We start from the raw sequence: 23,677 nt of genomic DNA, 5'->3' as shown, positions 1-23,677 counted from the left end.
AGCACTTGCAACCTCATGCACACCTCTGTTCACAGGAGGACTTCCTCTCTGCACAAACAAACAACAACTGGGGTTGTGGTAAAGTGCACATGCCAATTAGCCTTAAAATGGGTTATGCGGAAGTATTTTGTTCAGTACTTCCTTTTTTCCTTTTACCACCAAGGAAGTAGTACTAAACTCCTTTGTGGAACACAGTCCTTTGTACAATAAGCATCCAAGCACTGTTGAACATGTTTCTATACTGGCATGAACTGAAATGGCCACCTCCTGTTTAATTCTTACAACCATTTTGACTGTTTACATATTTAAAGCAGTTTTGAGTACCAAGTTTACGACACATCCTTACCTTGCTCCAGTTCAGAAACATGGCATTCTTCTACAGCTCCAATTGGGCTATGCACTTTAGCGTCAATCTTGCCCTTTGCCCCGTTAAGCCTTATAGCGAAGGATGCTGGCTGGTTAACCTTCAACCCAGACTCCTAACAACGCAATAGTAAGATCCTCACATACATATTGACATTTGGCTTGCAAGGAATATATAACAGTTCGGTCCTTTACTGTCTCCGAAATATAGCAGCAGCTTTGCATATTTTGTCTAACACAGAACCAATATTTGACACGTGGTAGCCCTGTACCACATTTGCAAATGTAAAGTTATTGCATCACAGAAGTTATGGCCGTGGAAAAACGTTATCAGTCTCACTATTTACAAAAATGTGTCTGACAAGGACACAAGCACCCCTAACCCTGCTATATGTTATGCTCTTCTCAACTGGGTATTCTCATGTCTTAAAACTAGGAATATTTTTTATTTTTAACTTCCTAGTTCTGAGGGTTCCAGATACCACTAAGTGATGCGATCTTTTCTCCTGGTATGCCCCGCAGAGGACCTTAAGGTCCACAAATAACAACACTTTAGAGGTCCTGAGCTGCAAGGTGGTTAGATTGGTCTCAACTTGGGCCAGGGCCTTTTCAGTACTGGCCCCGACTTGGTGGAACGCTCTGTCACAAGAGACTAGAGCCCTGCGGGACTTGACATCTTTCCGCAGGGCCTGCAAGACAGAGCTGTTCCGCCTGGCCTTTGGTTTGGACTCAGTCTGACCCTTATGTGTCCCTCCCCTTATAGTTTTGATTTATGGGCTACTACTAAAATGAGGCAGCATTTTAAATGGTATTTTAACCCGTATTTTAATTAACTGTCCCCCCCCCATTATGTTTTATTGTAATTTTGATTGGTGTTAGCCGCCCTGATCCCGGTTCTGGCCAGGGAGAGCAGGGTATAAATAAAATTATATTATTATTATTTATTATTAACAAATAATTATATTCCTCAACAGCAGTACAATGCATTCCCAAAGTGTGGGCTTGGTTAAGTTTGTCTACCCACACACTTTTTTCTGGTCTGACTATAAGTATGCAAGGTCATCATTTTGCTACAAATGTAGGATGCCAGCCCCAAAATCATCAAATGCATTAGCTTTAAAACAAAATGCTTGCGCTGCCCAAATCTTTATGGTTGTCTGGGCTGAATTTGCTTTGCCATACTCCCAAAATCACTTGAAATCTCTTTTCCTAATTGTGTAGCTAACTCATTAATATGCTGCCAAAAACAAATTTCCATATTGCACCGACAATTAAGCCTGGAGCTTTCTGATTAAGCAAAGCATGTTCCACCCCATGCCAACAAATACAACGTTTTGGAGATTTCTGTTAACATGCCAGCAAAGGTGGGACCAAAAGTATATATCAATGCACACCTGCTCCCCAGTAGCGGTCACCACGCATACAAAAAAAACATTCTCCTGGTGTTATGCATGTGTGATTCCCGCCCCCAGCCACTGGAAAATTGAAGTTCCATCGGGGGGGAGGGTCGCTGGAATGCTGCGCTTTTGCTTTCAGTGCAGAGCTTACCTTAATGTCAACTTAACAGTTTTATCCTCAAGAGAGAAATAAACTGAAACAGGCAGCTAAAATACACCAAGGAAGTTTTTTATGGAGTGCCAAAAGAATCTTTTGTAAAAAGATTACTCCTCCCCCCCCAAAAAAATAATAATAATATCAGTTGTATTTCCCTCTTCAGGGTTTAAGTCAGCTGACACCACACATTCTGTCAAGAGTCTTTAAATGAAACACAAGAAAAACATCAGTACCACAGCAGCTAATTACCGTCCTTGTAACTCCTTGTTTTAAAGTTCAGCTCTGGCTAGAAAGTTACACCAAATGTCAGTCTATAAAACCATAGTTCTGAAAAGCAGTGCAATTTAACCAATACTGCTGCCTCAAGCTGCAGCAAATCTACACATCATGGGCTGCATGACGCTCAATCTGAAACTTCCAGGCTTCTTATTTTAGATTAAAGACAGTCACTTAAAAATGTTGCTAGATGCACACCACGAAAAAGTCAGGACTATGTACAAACTCAAGCCACTAGAAGTCTGGAATCCACTCAGACTTTGGCTGCTGTTTAAGAATCCTTTAAAGTACAAGCTTGTGGTTTTGCAACATCTGCACATGTGTGAATTACTGCTCTGTGCTCACCCCAGAGCCTCATTTGTTCAACCATGTGCATTCTGGGAGCATACGCCAAGCAGAAATGTTGCATGTTAGCCTAACTGCCTTGTCAGCATGCCATCATGCAAGCCAACTTACCCCACTTAGCATTGCTTCATTGCTGAACGCTGTCACACAGACAAACCTTGTGAGAAAATTAACAGCAAGGTTTATAGAACTGCTTAGTGCCACTGTGCGGGGAGAATGGAGGCCATAGTTGTTCCTTAGCTGAATAGTACTAGGAAAGAGTCACCCCTTTTCAGATGCTGTTTCCTAACTTGGAAGGCCTACATGCTTGCCAAGGGATTTCCTCTGAAGAAGTGTAGCTAGTGAGCAAGTAATAATTTTAAGGAGCTTGAGCACAAGGATGGTATCAGCTTGTGGTAGGCTATGGGAGATGCTTCCTTATGTCTCACCTGAAGGCTCATAACAGTGAGCCTACGAGCATCATCGGAAGGAGCAATCACAGGAACCAGGTAAGGGCTTTCCGGAATATGCTCATCGTTGAATTTGATGGACACCTCGTAGTTACCTGGAAGAAATAAGAACTTTGCTAAGCAAGGAGGAATTGTTTTTGTGGTGTTTTGCTTCATTTCAACTTGCTAATGCTTAAGATATCCATACCAGGCTCTTGAGCAGTGTATAATACACCACACGATCCATCTTTATGGTCTTCAAAAGCAATTTCTGCCTTACTTGGTCCTTCTACTGCAATGGAAAGACCTCCAGCTCCAGCTTCCCTTGTCCAGATGCTGAACTCAGCTGTTAACAACAACAACCATGCAGGAATTAGAAGCAGGCAAGTGACCCTCCAATCCCTTTGTGATATGGGGCTCTGCAACACAAGGCAGGGTCACTAGGCTTCCAGAAATGTGCTCTAGTGTTACAAGGTGTAAGCACCCTGTTCCAAGATTACAGCTATAGTCCCCTCTCACTGCAAGGCCCTTAGACCCATGCCCATGTATTCAGATGAAATTTAGTGAAGGTCTTACCTGGGATGCCTGCCTCTGCTCTTTCAAGTCCTGGACCGCCAGCTCTAACCTTATTGGCCCCTCCTTCACCAAGCGGCCCAACGGTAAACTGGAATGGACTGCCTGGCACATGCTGTCCTCTGTATTTCACATCAACATTATGGACCCCCATTTCTTGTGGTACAAAGCGGACACAGTATGTGTTTTTATCATGCTCTACTATTTCTGCATCTGTCATTCTCCCAGATGGACTAGTAACCCGAGCTGACATGTCACCAATGTCGATTTCTAAAAAAAAGGGAAAGGAGCTGACCATTAATGGGGAGCAGGTAGATCCGGTTTCTAAACATCTTACTCTGTCACACAATGCCCAGTGTACGAGGGCAGAGCTCCCCAGTATTTCAGTTGTTTTGAAACCTTCCCCATAGGAAACCCAGTCACCAAGTTTAGTTGACTATACAACTGAGGTTCTTGGGGTCTATTGGAAGTTCCAAAGGCAGCTGCTTTCAGATGTTTGAAATGCCCTCAAACATTACATGCAAAGTGGCCCTTGAGTGCACATTCATCTACAGATCATACACCAAAACATTTTTACCTGCAGACATTTGCTGGGAACCTGATGGAACTCAACTTCCCAGAACTGCAACCAGCAAATCATAACTGACAATTAAGTGAGTGCATACCAAGCATTCACCTGTGCATGCAGAGTGTCAGATATATATAAGGGACGAGCACATACTTATCAGTTCAGCTCAAAAACCAAGAATCTTCACAAATCCAATTATTTTGTCACCCACCACCCTTGACAAGCAAGTCATGGTGTCTCCAGACTGCAGAAAGCAGAGTTAAGAGAGCTTGCAGCTGGTAATGAGAAATCAATACATTGCTCTTTGAGTCCCCACCATCCATTTTTGAAGCTATAGAATCTCTCAAACAAGAGAATCTCTCAATTCAGAAAGCAGTCTGCCGCTTTCTGAAGCACTTGACAAATGAATCAAGAATTGAATCACCCAACTTAAGTCCACTTCATCCCCCATGCCAATAACTACTGGGAAGTAAAAAAAACCCCGACCTTTTCCTGTTGACAGAAGAGGACAGAATTTGCAGGCATAATAGACTCCCCCCACAACAGAGCAGATCAAATCTACCAAGTTACAGACAAATATGTCCAGGAGGGGTTGTGCTTTGAAGTTCTTTGAAGTTCTCAGAAAGGAAAGGAAAGGAAAGGAAAGGAGAAAGGAAGCAAGAAAGAAACTAATTTTATTTGGGAACAGAGTTGGGTTTAGTGCAGTGAACATCACCCATTCTGAGAACTGGTAGGAATTGGAATTCAACAATATCTGGAGGGGCACAAACTCCATTACTGACTGAGGGTTTGTTACAGGTCTTCGTAACAAATACTTTTGCTGCTTACTTGCCATGCATTGCGCCTTAAAGCAAATTTTATTGAAGTATGTAATACAGTTATAGAACAACCTCAGTACTACAACGTACCCACTACCCCTAAGGAGCCAGGTATGTAATACATCTGTAGATCCCATAGAAGGACTGATTGGAAACATTGTTGTCTGATGTTGGCTGATTTTTTTGTGAAACTAGGACACCAAGATTCCCTCAATTGAGTCTGGCAGTTTTCCTTCTGCTCAACACACAGGAAAGTGGGAATGAACTGGTGTGAAACACGGGACAATCTCTCCAGACATATAGCCATTTGGAACCATGTAACTATGAGAAGGCAATAGGGGGAAAGAAAGGAACAGAAGACAGGAAGACCAAGATTGATTAGAGCAGCAGAGAAAGAGACAGAAACAGACGTCAGAATACATATTAAACTGAAGCGGCATGCTGAATATATTCTGTATATTAGTGCATTCTATGAGCAGGATAGCAGTTATTCTTTAACCAGCCAATTATTTTATGTGTCTCCCCCAGTTAGATCCACATGATACAGATCTCTATAGCAGCAACTGCGCTCCTACCCTTCCAAAAACACGGCTGAAGGTAACTCAAGCATTACAGTGACTCAAGTACAACCTTCTGAGATCATCCTAACACCCGTACTTCACACATAGCATGAATTCCCAGAACAGAAATTTTGGGCGTATTGTTCTTCATCGAGTACTGCTGTGCTACAGTAAGTTAAGCCATGGTTTGGCTTAACATGTAGCCTAAACTCAAGCTCATGGTTTGTTTCCTCTAGACAAACCATAAGCTGTGAAACCAGGAAAAAACCTTGGTTAATAAAACAAATCTGGGTTCAGCCATGTGCTAAGTCAAATTGTGGCTTAGACTCGGGTAGAATAGCAGCAGGAAGAAGGTCTAAGAGGCAAAAATAATGATATCATTTTGAATAGCCTGTGCATTCACCTTAAGTCCAGGTTTGGCTTAGCATTACATGTGAACCAGGTCACTTGTTATGAGAACTGAGTCAGTGGGTGATGTGCTGGAAAGCAAAATTTAAATGCCACTGCCGCTTCATGGGGCCTAGGAAGAAATGGGTGTGAGTCCTACCATGCAAAGCCCCAATCTAAATAAGAATGCTTCCCTGATCTCTAGAAGATCAGGATAACAGAAGAAACAGATTAGTTGGATAACATTCCATTTTTAAATCTGATTGCAAAGAATGCCCAGAAGATTCAATGACTTATTGGTTTATGGTTTCCAAAACAGTAAATGTATTAGTAGAACTAACTTACCTGGAATTTTTAAGTTAAGATCACACAAGCTTCCAACCGTGGCCACAGAAGGAGCCCGCCGAGTACGTGTAATGCTTTCCTTCACCCTTCCTTCACCACTGATTTTCACAGTAAATGGGCTCCCTGTAGTTAGTAGAGACAAACAACATTGAGTTCCATCTATCAGTACAGGAAGCATAAAGACTTTCACAGGCAATAAAGTAACATATCATCTACTAATAGTTATTTCCACTTAGAATTCTTTCCCAGGAGGAAGGCTGGACCACTGCATTGTTAACTAAGCACATTAAGCATGAGACTTATCAGTGATGACCATCAAGGAAGCCCCATCTTCCTACACAGATTAACTTGCTATTTACACACATTCAGCTTTACATGCTTTGCGAATTTTAAACAAATTAAAGGCGGGGCAGGTGTCCAGGGAGAAAAAGGCTTTGGCAATCCCACCCACCTATGACCCCAATGTATTTTGACTATATGTGATTTTGGCTTTGCAAGCTACACCCTAGAATGCAACCCCCATGTACGCTGACAGTCACCTGTACCAAACCAATATTCTAGTTTGAGTAACGAAGAGATAAGTGTTACACTGCAGCAGGAGACAACCCCTCAAACAAAAACACCTTCAAGGTGCGCAAGAGGTTTATTATCCTGCCTTCCAAAATTTAGCAGTCAAGCTTCTTCAGGCATTTTCAGAACATGAAAGCCCTGGTGGGAAGCCTAGATAGTGTCCTATAGACTCTGCACTTATTACAAGAGGTCAGCGCTGATGGGGAAGTGGACCAGCAATGGCTCGCTTACGTAGGCTCCTTTTCTCTTACCTGGGATGTGCTCATCAGCAAACTTAGTAGATACTATGTAGACACCAGGTACAGTTGGAAAGTATGAAACTCTGCAAGTTCCATCCTCTAGATCTTCTGTCTGGATATCTACTTTGCTAGGTCCTTCAACTGCCAACGATATCCCACCATAACCTAGAAAAGAAAGCAGCTGGGATGAGTGCAAGCGGTTGTAAAGAGCTCCAATGAGCACTGCCTAAATCTTGATGGACGGCTTTATGGATTGCAGTCTTTTGCAGTATATCAATTGTATATTAACCATTACAAGTGAGCCAGCTGTTTCAACTCATGGTCACATATGGGATTTTGCTTGATATGCTGCTTGTGGTATAGAGCTGTGAGTTTTAACCTATATAAATTAGCAAATTGACAGAGCATACAAACCTGTTCTACATCATGGCAACCACAATTTACAATTTTGCTCTGCTCAGTTGCTGTGATGGTCGGACAACTGAGACTCAGAACAACAACAGATCAACCACATCACAGGTGGGCAACCCGCGGCCCACAGGCATCCCTTCAATACCCTCTGGCAGCCCAGGAATCCCAGTACTGACCTGCATCTCTTGTATCTACAATGAAGTCACACATTTCAAACGTGCGTCCTTCGACTAAGCCACGTCCAGAAACCCTTGCTCTGCTCGCATCACCAATCTCAGACTGGACCACCATAATGGACACCGGACTGTTGGGGACATGGCTCCCATTCTTCATAATACTGACCAGGTGCTCTCCCACCTCCCGTGGAATGAATGAGATACCTGCCAGACAGAGGTTAGCAGCGAGACAAATTTGTAACTTCCCACTTTATCTTTTTGCCCCCCTCCCTCCACACACACTGTCAAATCACAATACAGAACTGGAAGACAGGTAAAGGTAAAGGGACCCCTGACCATTAGGTCCAGTCGTGGCCGACTCTGGGGTTGCGGTGCTCATCTCGCTTTATTGGCCGAGGGAGCCGGCGTACAGCTTCCGGGTCATGTGGCCAGCATGACTAAGCTGCTTCTGGCGAACCAGAGCAGAGCATGGAAACACCGTTTACCTTCCCGCCGGAGCGGTACCTATTTATCTACTTGCACTTTGACGTGCTTTCGAACTGCTAGGTTGGCAGGAGAAGGAACCGAGCAGCGGGAGCTCACCCCATCACGGGGATTCGAACCACCGACCTTCTGATCGGCAAGTCCTAGGCTCTGTGGTTTAACCCACAGTGCCACCCGCGTCCCTGGAAGATAGCTGGCATTAAATATTATTTGTGGCATCAAAATCCCACTCTACCCACAAATTAAAAGTATTATTCGTTTCCAATTGTGGCGCAGGCTCACAAGCTTCCCCAAGACCACCCTGCCAGCACCACACAACCAATACACCAGCCTCCCTAGAAGGTGATTAAGACTTACCAATGTGGTTATTGGGTAGCCTTTTCAGAAGACAAGGTTCATCTCGGCCAGATGGGGCTTTAATACTGGCTGTCAAGAGGCTAAGATCAGTCTCATTAATGTCTAACAGGAAGTCAGCAGCAGAGCCCAGTTTAACTTGAGATTGCTTCCTATTGTCATCTTTAAGAAGGAAAATTCCCCATTAGGACTTTGGATTAAAACACCACTAGATATTAACATTACTGGATCTTAACATTCTGGGCAAACCATCCAAATGCCTTTCCACTTAAATTTACAGAGAAAACATCGATGAGAATCAGAAGACATGCATGCTGCTTACAAATGCAAATTTATGCTCCACGAAACCAGGACTCTAGTGGACAGTAACTGGACAACACTTGACAGCTCAGAAGTTATTGCAGGGAACCTTTTGTTTCTGCAGTTCATACTAAATTACTGGGCAAAAGCCAGCTAAACACAACATGACTTCATCACATGGTTAAAAACAAGTTGTCAGTTCTCCGTTTGCAGTCTGTGTAGAGTATGAGTGTTAAAGGCAAGTCTTTTCTTTATGTACATTTATACTAAATGCAATGGACTGCAAACACAAAGCTTTTAGGCCCATCGTAGCTGTTTCAAGTGCTCCTCGTACCTGTGATTTTGGCAGTGAATGGGCTTCCTGGGATGTGTTTGTCATTGTATTTGACTAATATACTGTAGTTTCCTGGAAGAGTTGGCAAGTAAGTCACGGTGCAAGTGCCATCCTTGTTATCAATACAACTGATCTCTGCCTTGGAGGGACCTTCAATTGCTAGGTCCAAGCCACCTGTCACGTTGGAGAAAAAAGTGCCACAAGAATTCTCAAACTTACATTTTTCAAGACATTGTCTGAAATAAAAATCAGTGAACTTCAATTAAGAACCAAGTTTCAGTTCCAGATGTGGGGGGCCCTGCTTGAACTGAGCATCATGGCTAGCCCTCTGAAGATCTCATTTGTCATATACAAGTTTCAAAAATGTTTTATGGGGAGTGAAAGCAAGCAACTTTGAATTAAGGGAATTAAGTCTGTGTCAAACTGACTGTAATCAGCTCTGAATTTCAGCTGCAAACAAGCGGTTGGACTGCAAGGGCAGAAAGACCCTGTGTCCCAAGTCTATGGCTCTATACAGAAACATCTACGTTTCTCCTAAAGGAGGGTTCAGTGTCCAGAATTGTATTTGGACTTGCAGGTACACATCCAAGCTCAGCCATAAAGCTCACTTCGTGGCTTTGGGTAGCTCTCAGCCTAACCCATCATTAGGGTCACCATAATGTTAGATGGGACAGTTGTAACACATCATGTAATCTGCAAAATGCTTCAGAAGTACAATCTGTTAGTGATGCTATGTTGAACCATGCACTGGTATATTTTATGGATCCCTAAAGTTACTGGGGAAATGAAGAAAATGATGAATTATTTCTATTCAACCTCTATGAAGTCTGATTATAGCATCCGCCTCGGGATTTAAATTTTGGGGCATGCTTACATGGAAGTTAAATATTCCACCAAAAATCAGACAGGATTCATGTCAAGTAAATTCTTCCGAGACTACGGAACAGACCACTTACCCTCACCAGCATCTTCTGTGACTATGGTAAAGGTTGCTGGCTTGTTTGCTACACCATAGACAAGGCCAGGTCCATAAGCAGTTACATTTCCACTGTTGGGATAATTCACGTAGAACTGTAGAGGGCTCTCTGCAAAGGTTGAAAAACTATGCATAAACACACTTGAGATAGGATGTTTAAATTATTTCAACATCTTTTTGTACATCTCTCCAAAGAGAACGAATATAAATTTGTGTGTTTACTCAGCAATTTAATACGTCTTAAGCTTGCACACACAGTATTTATTTTCAGTCCCTCCCTATATTCCCTTCCGTATGACAGAGAATGCTACGTATTAAGGCCCCTGCTATATAAGACCAAGATCTATCTACTCCAGCATCCATTGGCCACAGTGGCTAACCAGATGCTTATCTAGGAAACCCACAAGCAGGAGGACATGGGGGCAATCGCTCTCTTGTGCTGCAGCTGTCCAGCCATTCATATATGGAGGCATGATGCCTCTGATGCTGGAGAGCCTTGCAAGAAATTAAATGCAAGATCCACTGTCAATCATGAGCATTTAGGAAAGTTTTTCGAGCCTTCTGCTCAGTTCCAGTAACTTTATCCTCCTCTGATTTCAGTGTTTCACTAGTTTCCATTTAGGTTTCACATTTATTCACTGCCCCAAAGTGTACTAGAGCACTCTAGAAAGCCTACTACTGCAAATAATGAACATATGCAGCACCCAGCCCTCCATCAAAGTCTCCCAGCTTATACATCCACACAGCAGGGACTCCAACCGTCCCGTGCAGTTGCTTTCTACCAGCAAGCAAAAAGCAGGTCCTCAGTCATGCCCATGTAAAGGATCCTATTCCTTACAAATTTATCAACTGGTTGCTGCCAGTGAAGTTTGAGTTTGCCAGAGGTTCACTAAGCCAGTCATCACGGAGCACATAAAAAAGCCAATGCTATTTTTTTATATAATAAAAAAAGTCCAGATTTATGCAGAGACTGTTCTTGTGGCTGGGACTTAACTGGCGCTTCTATTTCTAGCTCTGCCACAGGCTTCAAAGCTGAAATAGCTGAACATGTCCCTGTCCCCAAAAGCTATGAGCCGGCTCCAGTTTGTCTGGATGTGCCCCAGTTCAAGGAACAAAAAGCCCCTTTTGACATGGGCAGAAACCTGCAATGCCGCTTCCAAGAGTAGATAGGGAGCTGTACACACAGGTAGCATGGAACAGGACATCCACCTCTTTCTGTTTTATGTATTTAGAAAGCTGCTTAGTCACAAAACTCTAAGTGATGTAATAGAAATTATTTGAGCAGCGGCACTACAGGTGCGGAAAGGCACCGAGTGTGATCCCCGAAGCACCAGCATGCCAAAGAGGAAAAATATCCATGCAGAATTCTTGGTTGTATCAATACCAGTAAGCCAGGAGAATATGTATGCAAAAGCTGAACTACCAGGGATTTGTCCATTTTCCCAGATAAAATTAATTGAAAATTCTTGCCAAGTAGTAAACCTTAAGCTAGCTAATAGTGTTGGCTTAAGAGAGGAGGCGGGGGAGGGGGGAGGCCAGATGGATTGTATTCAGATTTCATTTTTACAACTTCTCAATGAAGACCATGCATGCGAGTCAGCCAGCAAAAGTGGCGCAGGCAGTCAAAACTGGCAGCATAAGTACTTCACTAGGAAATTGGGCTGAGCTCTTTATAGCTTGATCCTTTCCACAGATTATAGTTTAAGCAAAGGAGGCCTAATATTTTACACATGCATTTCAAAACTTTTTCTCAAATCTAGTTGTAGTACCTCCTCACTAAAATAAGTTAATTATAAGTTCCAAGCTAACTGCAAAAGTAAGGCCACAAAACTCTGTCCACAAAAGCCAAATCTGTTTTAAGTCTGGCACAGGCTGTAAACCCACTAAGAATTCCTCCTGCCTTCACTCAGCTGCCATCGCCATACGAGGCATGCAATACAACCCTAGACCAAGGCAACTCATAGGACTGAAGTGTCCACAATTGAAGAAAAAGTGTGAATAAATGAAGCCCTCAACAACGGCAAATGCAGCAAATCAACAACAGCTGAGTTCTTATAACGTAGCGCTGATTTGAGATCAGCTGGCACTCACCTGGAATATGACTGCCCATGTATTTGATATGCATTTCATGCAATCCAACCTCAACAGGGGCATAGCTGACGGTTACAGTGCCATCCTTGTTATCAACAATATCTGCTGGTGCAGTCTTCCCCGAGGGCATGTGAACTTCCCCTGAAAACACAAGGCTCAAACTGAATTCAAACTGCAAAATACTTCAAAAAGCAAAGCCATGTGTTTTGATGTTTTCAAACTCAAATCCACACGGTATTGCCCCCCCCTTTCACTCATATAAACGGGGGGGGGGGGGGCGTTTATACAAAGGTGCAAAGGTTTCCCTGCATTTCTTTGAAAGCATTCCAAAAATTCTCCTGCATTAAGGTTTGGAGATCCATTTATTCTTCTTATAATGACCAGAGTATAACACACTAATATTCTTTAACCCAAGTCGTGTCCTTGAAGGTTGGCTTAGACAGACAAAATCCATAAAGCCATCAGGTGGCATCTACAACTCTCTATAGAGTTTGCCATGGTGGCATCTACAACTCTCTATAGAGTTTGCCATGGCCTGCCAAAGCTGACTGTTTTCAAGCTCAGAACCGCAATACCTCAAGGACAGCCTTTCCCCATATGAACCTACCCGGACCTTGCAATCATGATCAAAGGCCCTCCTCTGTGTGTCTCCTCCATAAGAGATCTGGAGAACATGAGAAAGGTCTTTTCTGCAGTGGCTTCCCACTTGGTGGAATGCTCTCCCCAGGGAGGTTCGCCTGGTACCTTCATTGTAACACCTTTAGGCACCAGGCAAAAATGTTCCTCTTCAACCAGACCTTTGGCAAATTAAACAATCTATGGCCTTTTTAACAGTGCAGGGGTGGGATATTATTTTCAGGCGCTTTGGTTTTAGCATTTTGTGCAAGGCTTTTTCTTGTTTTTGTTGTGAACAGCCCTGAGATCTATGGATGAAGGGTGGTATACAGATTCAATAAATAACAATAATGATAATTGTTATGTTATGTATTTTTGGGTTTTTATATTGTGAAGCGCTCCATGATCCTCAGATGAAGGGCAATATAGAAATTCAATAAATAATAATAAGAAATAATAATCGAAGGCCCCAATGAAGAGCTGGATGATGCTTAAGAGCAGATTAAATAGACTTGCGCAGCGGGGAACAAGGACAGGACAATCACGGCTACTCTAGGAGAGCTTCATTTTTATCTCCTCCCAGCTCTGCTAAGGCCAAACAATAGCGCAATCTTTTTGAAGGATTATATTGCAGGGTGAAATCTATGCTTCTATTACAATGTATTACAAAGCTAAACTACTGAGCCATGCAAGGGGCACCCAAAAGACAGGTGGGGGCAAGGCATTTTCCTTGACATTAACTAAGGGATGGAGACTCTGTAGCTCTCCAGATGTTGCCTCTAACCCACATCAGCCCCAACCAGCAGTCAGGGACTGTGGGAGTTAAGAGCCCAACATCTGGCGGGCCACAGGGTCCGCATCACTGCTTTAAAGAGAGTCATCAACTGTGTGCTGAAAGCTTGTTTACCAGTTATTTCTCCTTTTCTTACTGCGAAAGGAATGACCATATCAAAGGGCTTAAACCCAAGACCATTCATGTCACCATCAGGAACATAAGCTTCTTCTGTGACCTATTGTGGAGAAAAAGTTATTGTCATTTTAGGAGTTCTAGCACAAAACAGTTTGCTTAGCTATTTTTGGTCAGTCCAGACAGTTGCATCCAGAATGAAGACACCACTCAACTGCCGACTGTTGACCACCACACAAAGCTTTGCTCCCATTCATTGTTTAATGCGAAAAACATTCAGAAGAGAGTTTTAAAAACATACAAAATGGAAGAGTAAAAGATGCAAGGATAGCTCCGTCCAAAGGAACACTGAAGCTGGCTATGGTCTGGAAGAAAGTTGTGGTTTTTTTAGAGCAGAAGAGAAACCAAAACATAAAGCCAGAGCAACATGGTCAGTGACAATACTCTAGGAAGAAGCCGTTCACCATCTGAAGTCAAGAAGAAAATAGCTCCCTAAGGACAAAGTACCACAGATGCAGCGTTTAAAATGATTATGATGTTAAGAGTTGTTAAATATATATATATATTTGAAGGAAGGTTCTGAATCAAACCCAAGTTGCCCCAAAGTAGCTTTTTGATCACCAGTAAGATATGACAAGAAAGCAAGCTTAAACAGACCCAAGAGGCAGGATGTCAACTCTTGCATGGAACACGGAAGACAGTGTAAAAAAACAAAACTAGGTACCCAGGGATGGAATCCAGGGGGACATGCTGCATTTAGTGGCTCCTGAGACAACACTGCAACTTCATCTGCATCTGTAGCCTAGTTAGTGGCAAAAGGCAAGGTATAGTTTTAAAAACCCTCTTCATTCATAGAGCTTATAAAAAACATCACAACTTAAGAGGTACATATGAAAGCAGCTACACCAGAAGCAGAATGCAAGGGTTCCATGGCACTTCCAAGCTAGCCACCTTCCCTCTCTTCCACATGAAACGAGAATGTGCCCCAAAGCCCTTTGGGACGGAACTCCATTCTTGCGCAAGCACTCTGTGTTGGGCTGACTTCTTGCTCACAGTTCCCAACTAGCTGGGACCACAACGGCGAAGAGCCCTGAACAAGGGGGAAAGTGGTACAACAGAACATCTGAACAGAAGAATGGCATCCGACACTAGGGTTTTGTGAGGTAGTATTTCTCATAGCCGGAAAAAACACTGCTTTGTCCACAAGAACCACATAGGCAAAACACTCAGCTCACGCCAAATGCTAATTTAGGCTGCAATCCTAGCGCCACTTACCTGTGAGTTTGTCCTACTGAACTCAACAGAACTTTCTTCTCATTACTCTTGATAAGGTTTGGACTAACAGGCTGCAAACAACTGTGTGTCAAACTTCATGTGACTTATTAAAGCTAACGTGCTCACTACTTATCAGTCTACTCTTAAGTTCACGCAAAGGGTTTCAAAACCAAAAGCCAGGCATCTTACCATGACAGTGAAGGGGCTGTTTGGAATGTCCACTCCACCGAAGCGGACATGAATTACATAGGTTCCTGGTTTGGCAGCTGTATAATAGATGTCGTATGTTCCATCCTCGTTTTCAATGACCTCTGCTTCGACTTCTGTACCCTCTGGTGTCAGGACAGTGCACGTCACTTTGCCCTTGCCTGCAGATTTAGCATCAACCACAAAGCCAACTTCCTCTCCTGACTTCACTGTGTCTGCAATGCCAGGACCTACGAGATAAATGGTATGGTGAGCATCAGAGCAGATTCTCATATCTTATGCCAAGAAAGTCCTGTGCAGTTTCCTTTTGGACACCTGCATTATGAAACACACAGCAAGCTATTCCAAACTTCTGCAGACAAACAAGCCTAAACCAGGCTTTTGTCATGAAACCTTTGCAAACCAGCCCAGCTGTTGCGCAAGGCTCCCCTGGGTGCGTGTGGAGGTGGATGAAGTGGGGAAGAGATTCATTTGCACCTTCAGATCCATTTCTCCTTTATCTGGCACTCGTAACACATCAAAAGCATTTTTCACACAAGACAGCAATGTTTTACAGATGAGAATTTTTATCAGGGTACCACAGCATACTTTGATAAGGAGAGGTCTGTACGTTTGTGAACACTAAAGTAGTTTGGCTTAACTTTAAAGGAGCCCTTGTGTCAGCTTTCAAACGACAGGTTGCTGGTTGTAAGGTGGGGAGTGTGAAAAGAAGTAGGTGGTTATCACAGCAGAGACAGCTGCTCTTTCCCTTGAAGCCCACTGTGCCCCCTTAATGCCTTTAAACAACCAGAAGATGTCACAACATACACCCTACCAGAAACAGAACGCTGTGGATTAAGGCAACAATGCAGTCACTCCTTTGGTGCAAACATGGTCTTTCCCTGCAGTCAACCCTAGGCTCTAGCATTAGAGCTTTGCTGCAGGCTGTAATGGATGCTTTCCTAAGAGGCTGGCATGCTTACCAACACTTCCACATTCTTTGTGCTTGATAGATGCCTATTGGGGGCCCACAGTTGGCATCTGGCCACAGGCTCCACTTTGAACTAGTTCTGCAGCAGACTTTTGGGCTCAACTTATTCTTGCATCAAGCTGCAATCACCAAGGGGAATCACTGTGCATGGTGAAGGGGTGCAGCTCAGTGGTAGAGCATCTGTTTTGCATGCAGAAGGGCTCAGGTTCAATCCCTGGCATCTCCAGGTAGGGCTGAGAAGGCCCTTTACATGAAACCACTGTCAGTCAGTTTAAGGCAAAACTAAGCCAGATTAACCAAAAGTCAGACCTAGTGCAAGGCATTTTGTTTGTTTAAAGGCTGCACATCAAAATGCTATCTTGGTACAAATGCGGATTTTAAAAGTTACTGTTTAAGTATGTGTGCTGATCATATAGGGCAGGTAGCCCATTTCACTTCAATGTATCTGTGCATAGGCTTTTAGGAGAGCAGTTTGCATAGCTTGCCTGACTCTTATAAAACACTTGCTTACAGTGAGAAAACAGAACGAATTTACCTGTTGCCTGACACTTGCTAGCATCTCCTGCTGGCGACACACGGATTCGGTATGGAGAAAGGGGGATATCGTCCCCACCGTATTTAATGCCAACTGAGTAGCGACCAGTCTTGTCAGGGAGGTAAGTCACTGCATAAGTGCCATCTTGGTTGTCTTGGACATCAACCCTCTTTGGTTTGCCTTCTTGGTCCTGAATGCCAGAAGCGAAGCCACAATCAGCAAGAAAGCCGCAATCACAAAGAAGACGCAGAGCGTAAGCTCTAAAAACAGCAGACGTTCAGGTTTACATCTGAACTTCAGGTTTACCCTGAAATTGACAGTTTCTATAACATGCTGTTTTTTATTTTCAAGGGGACCTGGTATTTAAGCAATCAAAGGGCAGTTTGAGGTTGACATGGAAGTTCAAACAAATGTGATTTGTTGCTGCCTGTAAAAGCCAATCTTGTGACAAGAAAAAATCCTTAGGACAAGATTTGGCAGTAAATATCCACATTGCCTGGATCCTGCAAGAAATATCACAGGCTTTGGATAAGCAATGTACAATTGGCTTTCTTCTGTGGGTAATGCAAACACTTTCCATGTTACACTGGAAGCAGTCATTTTTGTTAACCTGTTTCTGCTTCATTAAGAATGATCTAGGTTTATACTGAAACAGGAGTCTAAATGCAAGACTATTGCATATCATGTCACCAGACAGCTTTTAGGTGTTGTATCTGTGCAGTTTTTGACTAATAGCTGCAAGTCAAAGGTCCTCTGGGTAAAATGCAAGCTCTACTCTTCCATTATATTTTTATAACAAGTTTTCATAGCACTGCTTATTAGGGGAGTGGGACACCATGCATTATTCTGGCTAATACATACTTGTTTGCTTTAATGGACTGTGGGGGTTAACTAGCATCCCTCGAAACCAAGGTTTGTCTTTGCAAATGCTCATGACAAAGCTGCCTTGAAACAGAGCCCAGAACAGCTATGATTACCTCTGAAGTATGTACTGGCCCTTCCACAAAACCTTGTCTATGTTCATTCATGGTGAAAACTGCAGACTGGCCTAGTTTATGGGGATCTGAAAAGGCTAGGAATAGTTCACACCAAAAAGCACTGTACTATGTCCAGGACATCCTCTATCTATTAGGAGCCAAAAGCTTTGCCTAGAAATAGTCAGCACACAGTAGCCTTGCTAAATTTGGGTGATATATAAAGAGAGCAAAGTTTGCCCACTGATACTTTTAAAGGAAAGCTTTAAGGGCACTGCTGAATGGAGGCCTGCCCTGTTGAAACCCCAGTAATGCTCAGCAGTGCATCAGAAGGAAACATTCTAGTTCTCCTACTCAAAATACCAGGGGTCTTTGAGTTCAGCGTGTGAAGATTCAGCTCCTGTGTTAAATGGTCAACAGTAGGAAGAAATTGTATCTTACAGTCACATGCACTGAGAGAAGTCCTTGGCCTGCATCTCTAGCATCAACAGCAAACTCGGTGGGCATGCTGGCAGGAACCCCATGGGAGCTTAGCCCTGGCCCACTCGCCGTCACTTTACTGGCATCGTATGTTGGAAGCACCTTAACTTTGAATGGGCTGTTGAAAGAACAGAGCGACATATTTCAGCAATGAAGATCATGTAAGCAGATGCCTCACCGGCATGAAGAAAGTATTTCTGAAGGTTAAACAAAGGTACGAGATTACTGTCGAAGGCCAGACACTGGATTAGTCACTGAACCTTTTTGATGTAGGAGTTAGGGAACCACTCATTACTATACGTACAAACCTACTAGACATTTGGGGAAGAGAGTGGGACAGACATACCTGTTTACGCAGGCATTCCCTAGAGATTTTTTGACCCCTGTTTTTAATTGCTGTGTTGTTTCGTTGTGCCTTTCAGCGATGGGCACTTGCATTTTAATGCTTGTGTAACTCGTTTTGGTGGTTTGTAAATCTTCTCGGAAGCCTATTTTGGCATTCAAGCAATAATAGCAGCACATAAATAAACAAGCTGGTCCTTGGCAGAAGCAAACACTGGGCTAGTTACAGAATGTTTGCTAGATTCTACAGTTCAAGGAAATGCACAGCACTTTGTAGCCTCTTCCCCCTCTCTGACAACCACCAGGAGGAACCAAGTCCTTGCTGTAGAAGCATTTCTTTGAAGCCTCTTTGCCAAAACTAAGTGCAAAGACTAAGCTCATGAACAACAATGCAACCCACCTCAAATTTGGAGGCCAGCCAACAGCACTGCAGTTTGCACAATAAGCTTTGTTTCCTGCACCCCACTCTTACCTGCGAGGAATCTCTTCATCTGCATATTTTACTGCAACTGTGTAGGGACCTTCTTTCGTAGGTGTGTAGGCTACTGTATGGGTGCCATCACCATTGTCAACTATATTTACGGGTTCTGCCAAGCCTAAATAGTAAAAAGACCACATTTCAATTCCTTTGGCCACCTTCTCATCAAAGGCCTCAATGACACACAAGCAATTTTTGCCGCTTTGAGCACCGACACACGCACACAATGCTGATTTAAAGCTTTGCAAGAAATCTGCAGAGACATCTGCTTTGTGGTCTGTTCAGATAAGGCAATTTATTCCTATCATTCCCAGTCTGTGACCTCATCAATTAGAGAGAGGTGAAATCACTAGCAGTTCCTTGGCTGGCTCAACTCCAATGGCTGTAAGCTAAGAAACCCCCATCAAATAGGGGTTGGAGTGATTTATTGTTCCAAAATTATACAGCTGGTTAGGTCAGTTATCGGGCACATTTAAATATAAGCTTCCAGAAAAAGGAAGACTTTTTTTATTTAAACACTACTACTGATTAGGCTCAACATCCAATTCAGTACTGCGTGTTAGTCTGGAATAGTTAGTAACTTTCGTTATAACCCAGGGATGGAGGAGAGATTTATTTGGTCTGCATCAATGAGCAAACCAAATCAATTTGCACCTCCCAGATTAATACAAAGATCAGAACAGCTCTCCAAATTTTGCAGCAAAACACTTCTCAAAAACAGCAAAATGTGTAAAAAATTAAACTGCATATTTTAGCATTTAAAAGGTTGAGAAACTGATAAGATATGCATTTTAAAGTATTTATTATGACAATATGTATTTGAATACAATGCTCATGCTTTTTATATAAAAAATGCAGATTAATGTAGAAATGGGATCAAACTGACATATGAATAAACATATGAAAACTGGCACAGAATGGGGAAAAAATACCCTGCCTTCTTTAGGCTCTACGCCTCAGTATGACATTGACAAGTTGAGCGCAGTCAACAAAATTTGGTGCTGTCAAACAAGTGTTATGATCGGCTAGTTCAAGGTAAGAAGAGCTCCAAGGACCTATTCCCAGAAAATCAAGATATGTGGATTGGCACATGCAGCTATTTCACAAGATTAGTTGCAAACGTGATTAGAACTGCCTGCAGTTACAATTTAGATCAAGGACCAAAGTAAGTGTGCATATAAATCAAACAAGGAATTGTTTAGTAAAAAGGATAACTCAGTGGAGAATTAATAGTACAGCAGCAGTTAAGCACAGAAGTTCAATTAAGCTCATTCACAGCAGCACTTTATACAGTTTAGAGGATTTGCTGGAGGCACAGGTAATTAGTTAGTAAAAGTTCAAACCTGTCTCATTAGATTCACCCTGTGGGTCACCTTTAAAGAACTCTGAAATTGCTTTCAGCGGACTGCGCCATGACTGGGTATCCGGCTCATCAGCTAGAATTAAAAAGCTATTAACTTAGTAATACAAAATCAGAGCTCTGTCAGTTGTCCCTTGAGACATGTTTGCCTTAAAACCAATTACACAAAAGGTGGTTATTCATGCATCGGCTACGTTAGACCAAGTGCATCCCGTTCAGCATAGGTTCACGGTGTGCAGTGCACATGCAATTCAATTCCAAATGCCATTGCCTCCCCTGGCCCTTGGGCTGAGTTTCACAACTTCAGCGAAGAAAGACTTCTTAAGATGAAGCTGAATTAGATCTGCCAACAGCTGAAATGTACTTGCTCCAAGAAGTATTTTACATACTCAAGTATTCTTGCATAAGTCTGCAGTACTCAGAACACATTAAATAAAAGCCTGTTAGGTCTTCAGTAACTGGAAGAATGAGGTAAGAGAGGGGACCCAACTACAATTTGGGGGCAGGGGCTTCATTCATCTGACGTTCAATGAATTCGCATTCTATATCTGGCAATATTAGATAGTTGACACGCAAGAGTGCTTAGCATCTAGTAACATCAGAATTGCTTTGGGCTTCTTCCACTAGCCCTCATCCCACCAGGCTGTTCCTTCTTCCAACCCTTGTTTCCTAGCCACCCTGTCACAGCGCTTTCCTCAAGCCTTCACCTCTGTCCCCTTTCCTCCCTCAGTCTTTCTACATGCTCTTATCAAGGATCAGGGCACTTCACAGAGAAGGCAGCCAGACACTTACGTCTCACAGGAGTGGATAGGACCAAGGGCAGCTCAATGAACTTGTTGCCAAAGAGATAACCACCTTAACATTTTCTAGTACATTCACAAATACAGAGTAAGCGGTGGTGTATCTTTAACAGGTTGTAAGCGGCCCTTCAAGGTAGCCAAGAAGTGTTTCAAAACGCAGATTACCCCCGTTCAGCTGTCAGGTGATCCTAGGCCATTTCTCACCACCCTAAGAGTATATAGTACTATTTTTACCTGAGCTACCTTGATTTTTTAAAAAACAAAACCCCAACATTAATATATTTGGATCAGCATGTACCATTTGCTTTTATTATTTAAATTTATGTTCTCATAGCGGCTCAGAACAGAACAAAAATGCAAATCAATATATCATGAAAACAATCAAATATTAATACTCCTGTCTGCCGCTTTCTATGCAAGATTTGATTACAATGACTTGTTAGCGGGATTGTTGGTTGAAAAGCATATTGTCTTAGTGCAAGAAGTTTGTTCAATGACCAGATATGCTCCACTCCAAGTTTCATGTACAGTCGTACCTTGGTTGTCAAACGCCCTGGAACTCGTACGTTTTGGCTCCTGAACACCGCAAACCCAGAAGTGATTGTTCCGGTTTGCAAATGTTCTTTTGGAACCCGAACATCTGATGGTGCTTCCGCAGCTTCTGAATGGCTGCAGGAACTTCCTGCAGCCAATCAGAAGCTGCAATTTGGTTTTCGAACGTTTTGGAAGTCGAACGGCCTTCCGGAATGTATTCCGTTCAGCTTCCAAGGTACAACTGTACTCAAACTGCTGTCCTCCTATGTCTGTTTAAACACTAGACTTGCTTTGAAGACTCCCAACTGAGTTATAAAGGAGCAGCTTGATTACTGAAGCTCCCAACTTTCTGAAGCACTACAGAGTAATAGCTATATCAGCAGTACCCAAAACTTTGTACTTCAGAACTGTACACGACGCTACTTTTTCTTAGTACTTCCAACTCAACTCCTACCAGTTACCATTCAAGTGCTTCCAAGTGATGACTTCTGCTAATCATACAACTCATTTAAAAGAAATATCAAGCGATTGCAGTGGAACACGTTACCTCTGGGCGCTGTTACTGTAACCTCAAGTGGTGCTACCCCAGCTTTACTTGTATCTACAGTAAACGACTGGGGAATTCCGGCACGGACTGCTGTTCCCAGGCCTGGTCCAGAGACTTTCACCTTGTAGGGGTCAACGACATCTTTTACAGGAACCTTAAATGGACTGCCTGCCAATGAAGCAAGTGCTAGCTCAGTACAAAGGGGAATGTAGCAACTTGTGTAAAGGTGCGTCAACAGCCATCCCTAAGCAGCCCAGCTCCTCTCACACTGCTCTCTTGGTCCCCTACTGATGACTATCCTGATAAAAAGGGCAACTTAAATCAGATTTATACTGGCTATTTTAGATGGATAAGGATTAATTTTTAATTGAAATGGGACTGTATGCAATGTGAACTTGATGCTCTAATGAGGTGAGAAAAATAGGTTTTGGGGCACTGAAAGTTGGTTCTAGCACCCACCACAAAATCTTTAGATACATTTGGGGTAGAGCAGTGGCTCAGTGGCAGAGCATCAGCTTCGCATGCAGGAAATCCCAGATTCTCAAACTCCGGACAATCCAGGTAGGGCTGGCAGATACCCCCAAACTCAAAACTTGGGGAGCTGCTGCTGGTTAGTGTAGACAACACTGAGCTAGGTGGACAAATTCTTATGTAGCGGTCAAATAGCAGAAAAATATACTACTATTGTATTATAGGTCAATATGGCTATTTGCTTTGTATTCCCAAAAATCTAAAGGCTCTGCTATGAGACCCTGGTCCCCACTGGGAATGTTCTTGCAAAAGCATGATGTGTTGACTTTTTCAAATGCAATGCACATTATTTATTATACATTAAAGGTAAAGGGACCCCTGACCATTGGGTCCAGTCGTGACCGACTCTGGGGTTGCGCGCTCATCTTGCTCTATAGGCCGAGGGAGCCGGCGTTTGTCCGCAGACAGCTTCTGGGTCATGTGGCCAACATGACTAAGCCGCTTCTGGCGAACCACAGCAGCACACGGAAATGCCGTTTACCTTCCCGCCGGAGCGGCACCTGTTTATCTACTTGCACTTTGACGTGCTTTCGAACTGCTAGGTTGGCAGGAGCAGGGACCGAGCAACAGGAGCTCACCCCGTCACAGGGATTCGAACCACCGACCTTTTGATCAGCAAGCCCTAGGCTCTGTGGTTTAACCTACAGCGCCACCCTTCATTATACATTACAACATCCTTAAAAAAAAGAAGTGTTCTCCAATATGAAAGTGAGTTCACAGGCTTTTACTTTGAATCCAACCTCAGGATGCAAGTGTCTTACCAGGGATGTGTTCGCCCCCATAAGTTATGTTGACATCATAGTCTCCTGGAACGTAAGGAATATATTCTGCACTGCAGCTGCCATCCTTGTTATCTTTACAACTTATTTTGGATTCTGAGGGTCCTTCAACAGTTATTCCAAGGCCGCCAATTCCAGCCCCTCTGCAAGCATTTAAGAAAAGGGGAGGGGAACAGTTAACAGAAACATGTT

At 43.1% G+C, this 23,677-nt stretch overlaps 1 protein-coding gene across 3 annotated transcripts in view; it reads right to left on the bottom strand.

The window, feature by feature from the left end:
- The window catches only part of FLNB (filamin B), an 83,117-nt gene that overhangs the window by 5,372 nt on the left and 54,068 nt on the right, over window positions 1–23,677 (bottom strand). Inside the window, exons 24-43 of one of the 3 annotated variants that reach the window (XM_082210910.1) lie at window positions 23,468–23,628; window positions 22,176–22,343; window positions 20,278–20,370; window positions 18,929–19,052; window positions 18,076–18,232; window positions 16,661–16,850; window positions 15,138–15,385; window positions 14,398–14,475; window positions 13,674–13,776; window positions 12,152–12,292; window positions 10,041–10,169; window positions 9,085–9,258; window positions 8,454–8,612; window positions 7,614–7,817; window positions 7,039–7,191; window positions 6,218–6,340; window positions 3,543–3,809; window positions 3,175–3,312; window positions 2,967–3,082; window positions 347–479 (exon numbers count right to left, since the gene is read on the bottom strand). In XM_082210910.1, coding sequence (XP_082067036.1) covers window positions 347–479; window positions 2,967–3,082; window positions 3,175–3,312; window positions 3,543–3,809; window positions 6,218–6,340; window positions 7,039–7,191; window positions 7,614–7,817; window positions 8,454–8,612; window positions 9,085–9,258; window positions 10,041–10,169; window positions 12,152–12,292; window positions 13,674–13,776; window positions 14,398–14,475; window positions 15,138–15,385; window positions 16,661–16,850; window positions 18,076–18,232; window positions 18,929–19,052; window positions 20,278–20,370; window positions 22,176–22,343; window positions 23,468–23,628 — 3,059 coding nt within the window. The remainder of the gene's footprint in view (window positions 1–346; window positions 480–2,966; window positions 3,083–3,174; window positions 3,313–3,542; window positions 3,810–6,217; window positions 6,341–7,038; window positions 7,192–7,613; window positions 7,818–8,453; window positions 8,613–9,084; window positions 9,259–10,040; window positions 10,170–12,151; window positions 12,293–13,673; window positions 13,777–14,397; window positions 14,476–15,137; window positions 15,386–16,660; window positions 16,851–18,075; window positions 18,233–18,928; window positions 19,053–20,277; window positions 20,371–22,175; window positions 22,344–23,467; window positions 23,629–23,677) is intronic. The other 2 variants (XM_082210911.1, XM_082210912.1) reach the window with 2 other exon arrangements.

The sequence above is a fragment of the Podarcis vaucheri genome (genome assembly GCF_965113315.1).
Source record: "Podarcis vaucheri genome assembly, chromosome: 2".
Lineage (NCBI taxonomy): Eukaryota > Metazoa > Chordata > Lepidosauria > Squamata > Lacertidae > Podarcis > Podarcis vaucheri.
Note: the sequence above shows the minus strand (reverse complement) of the source record. Positions and strands in the feature narration are given on the sequence as shown.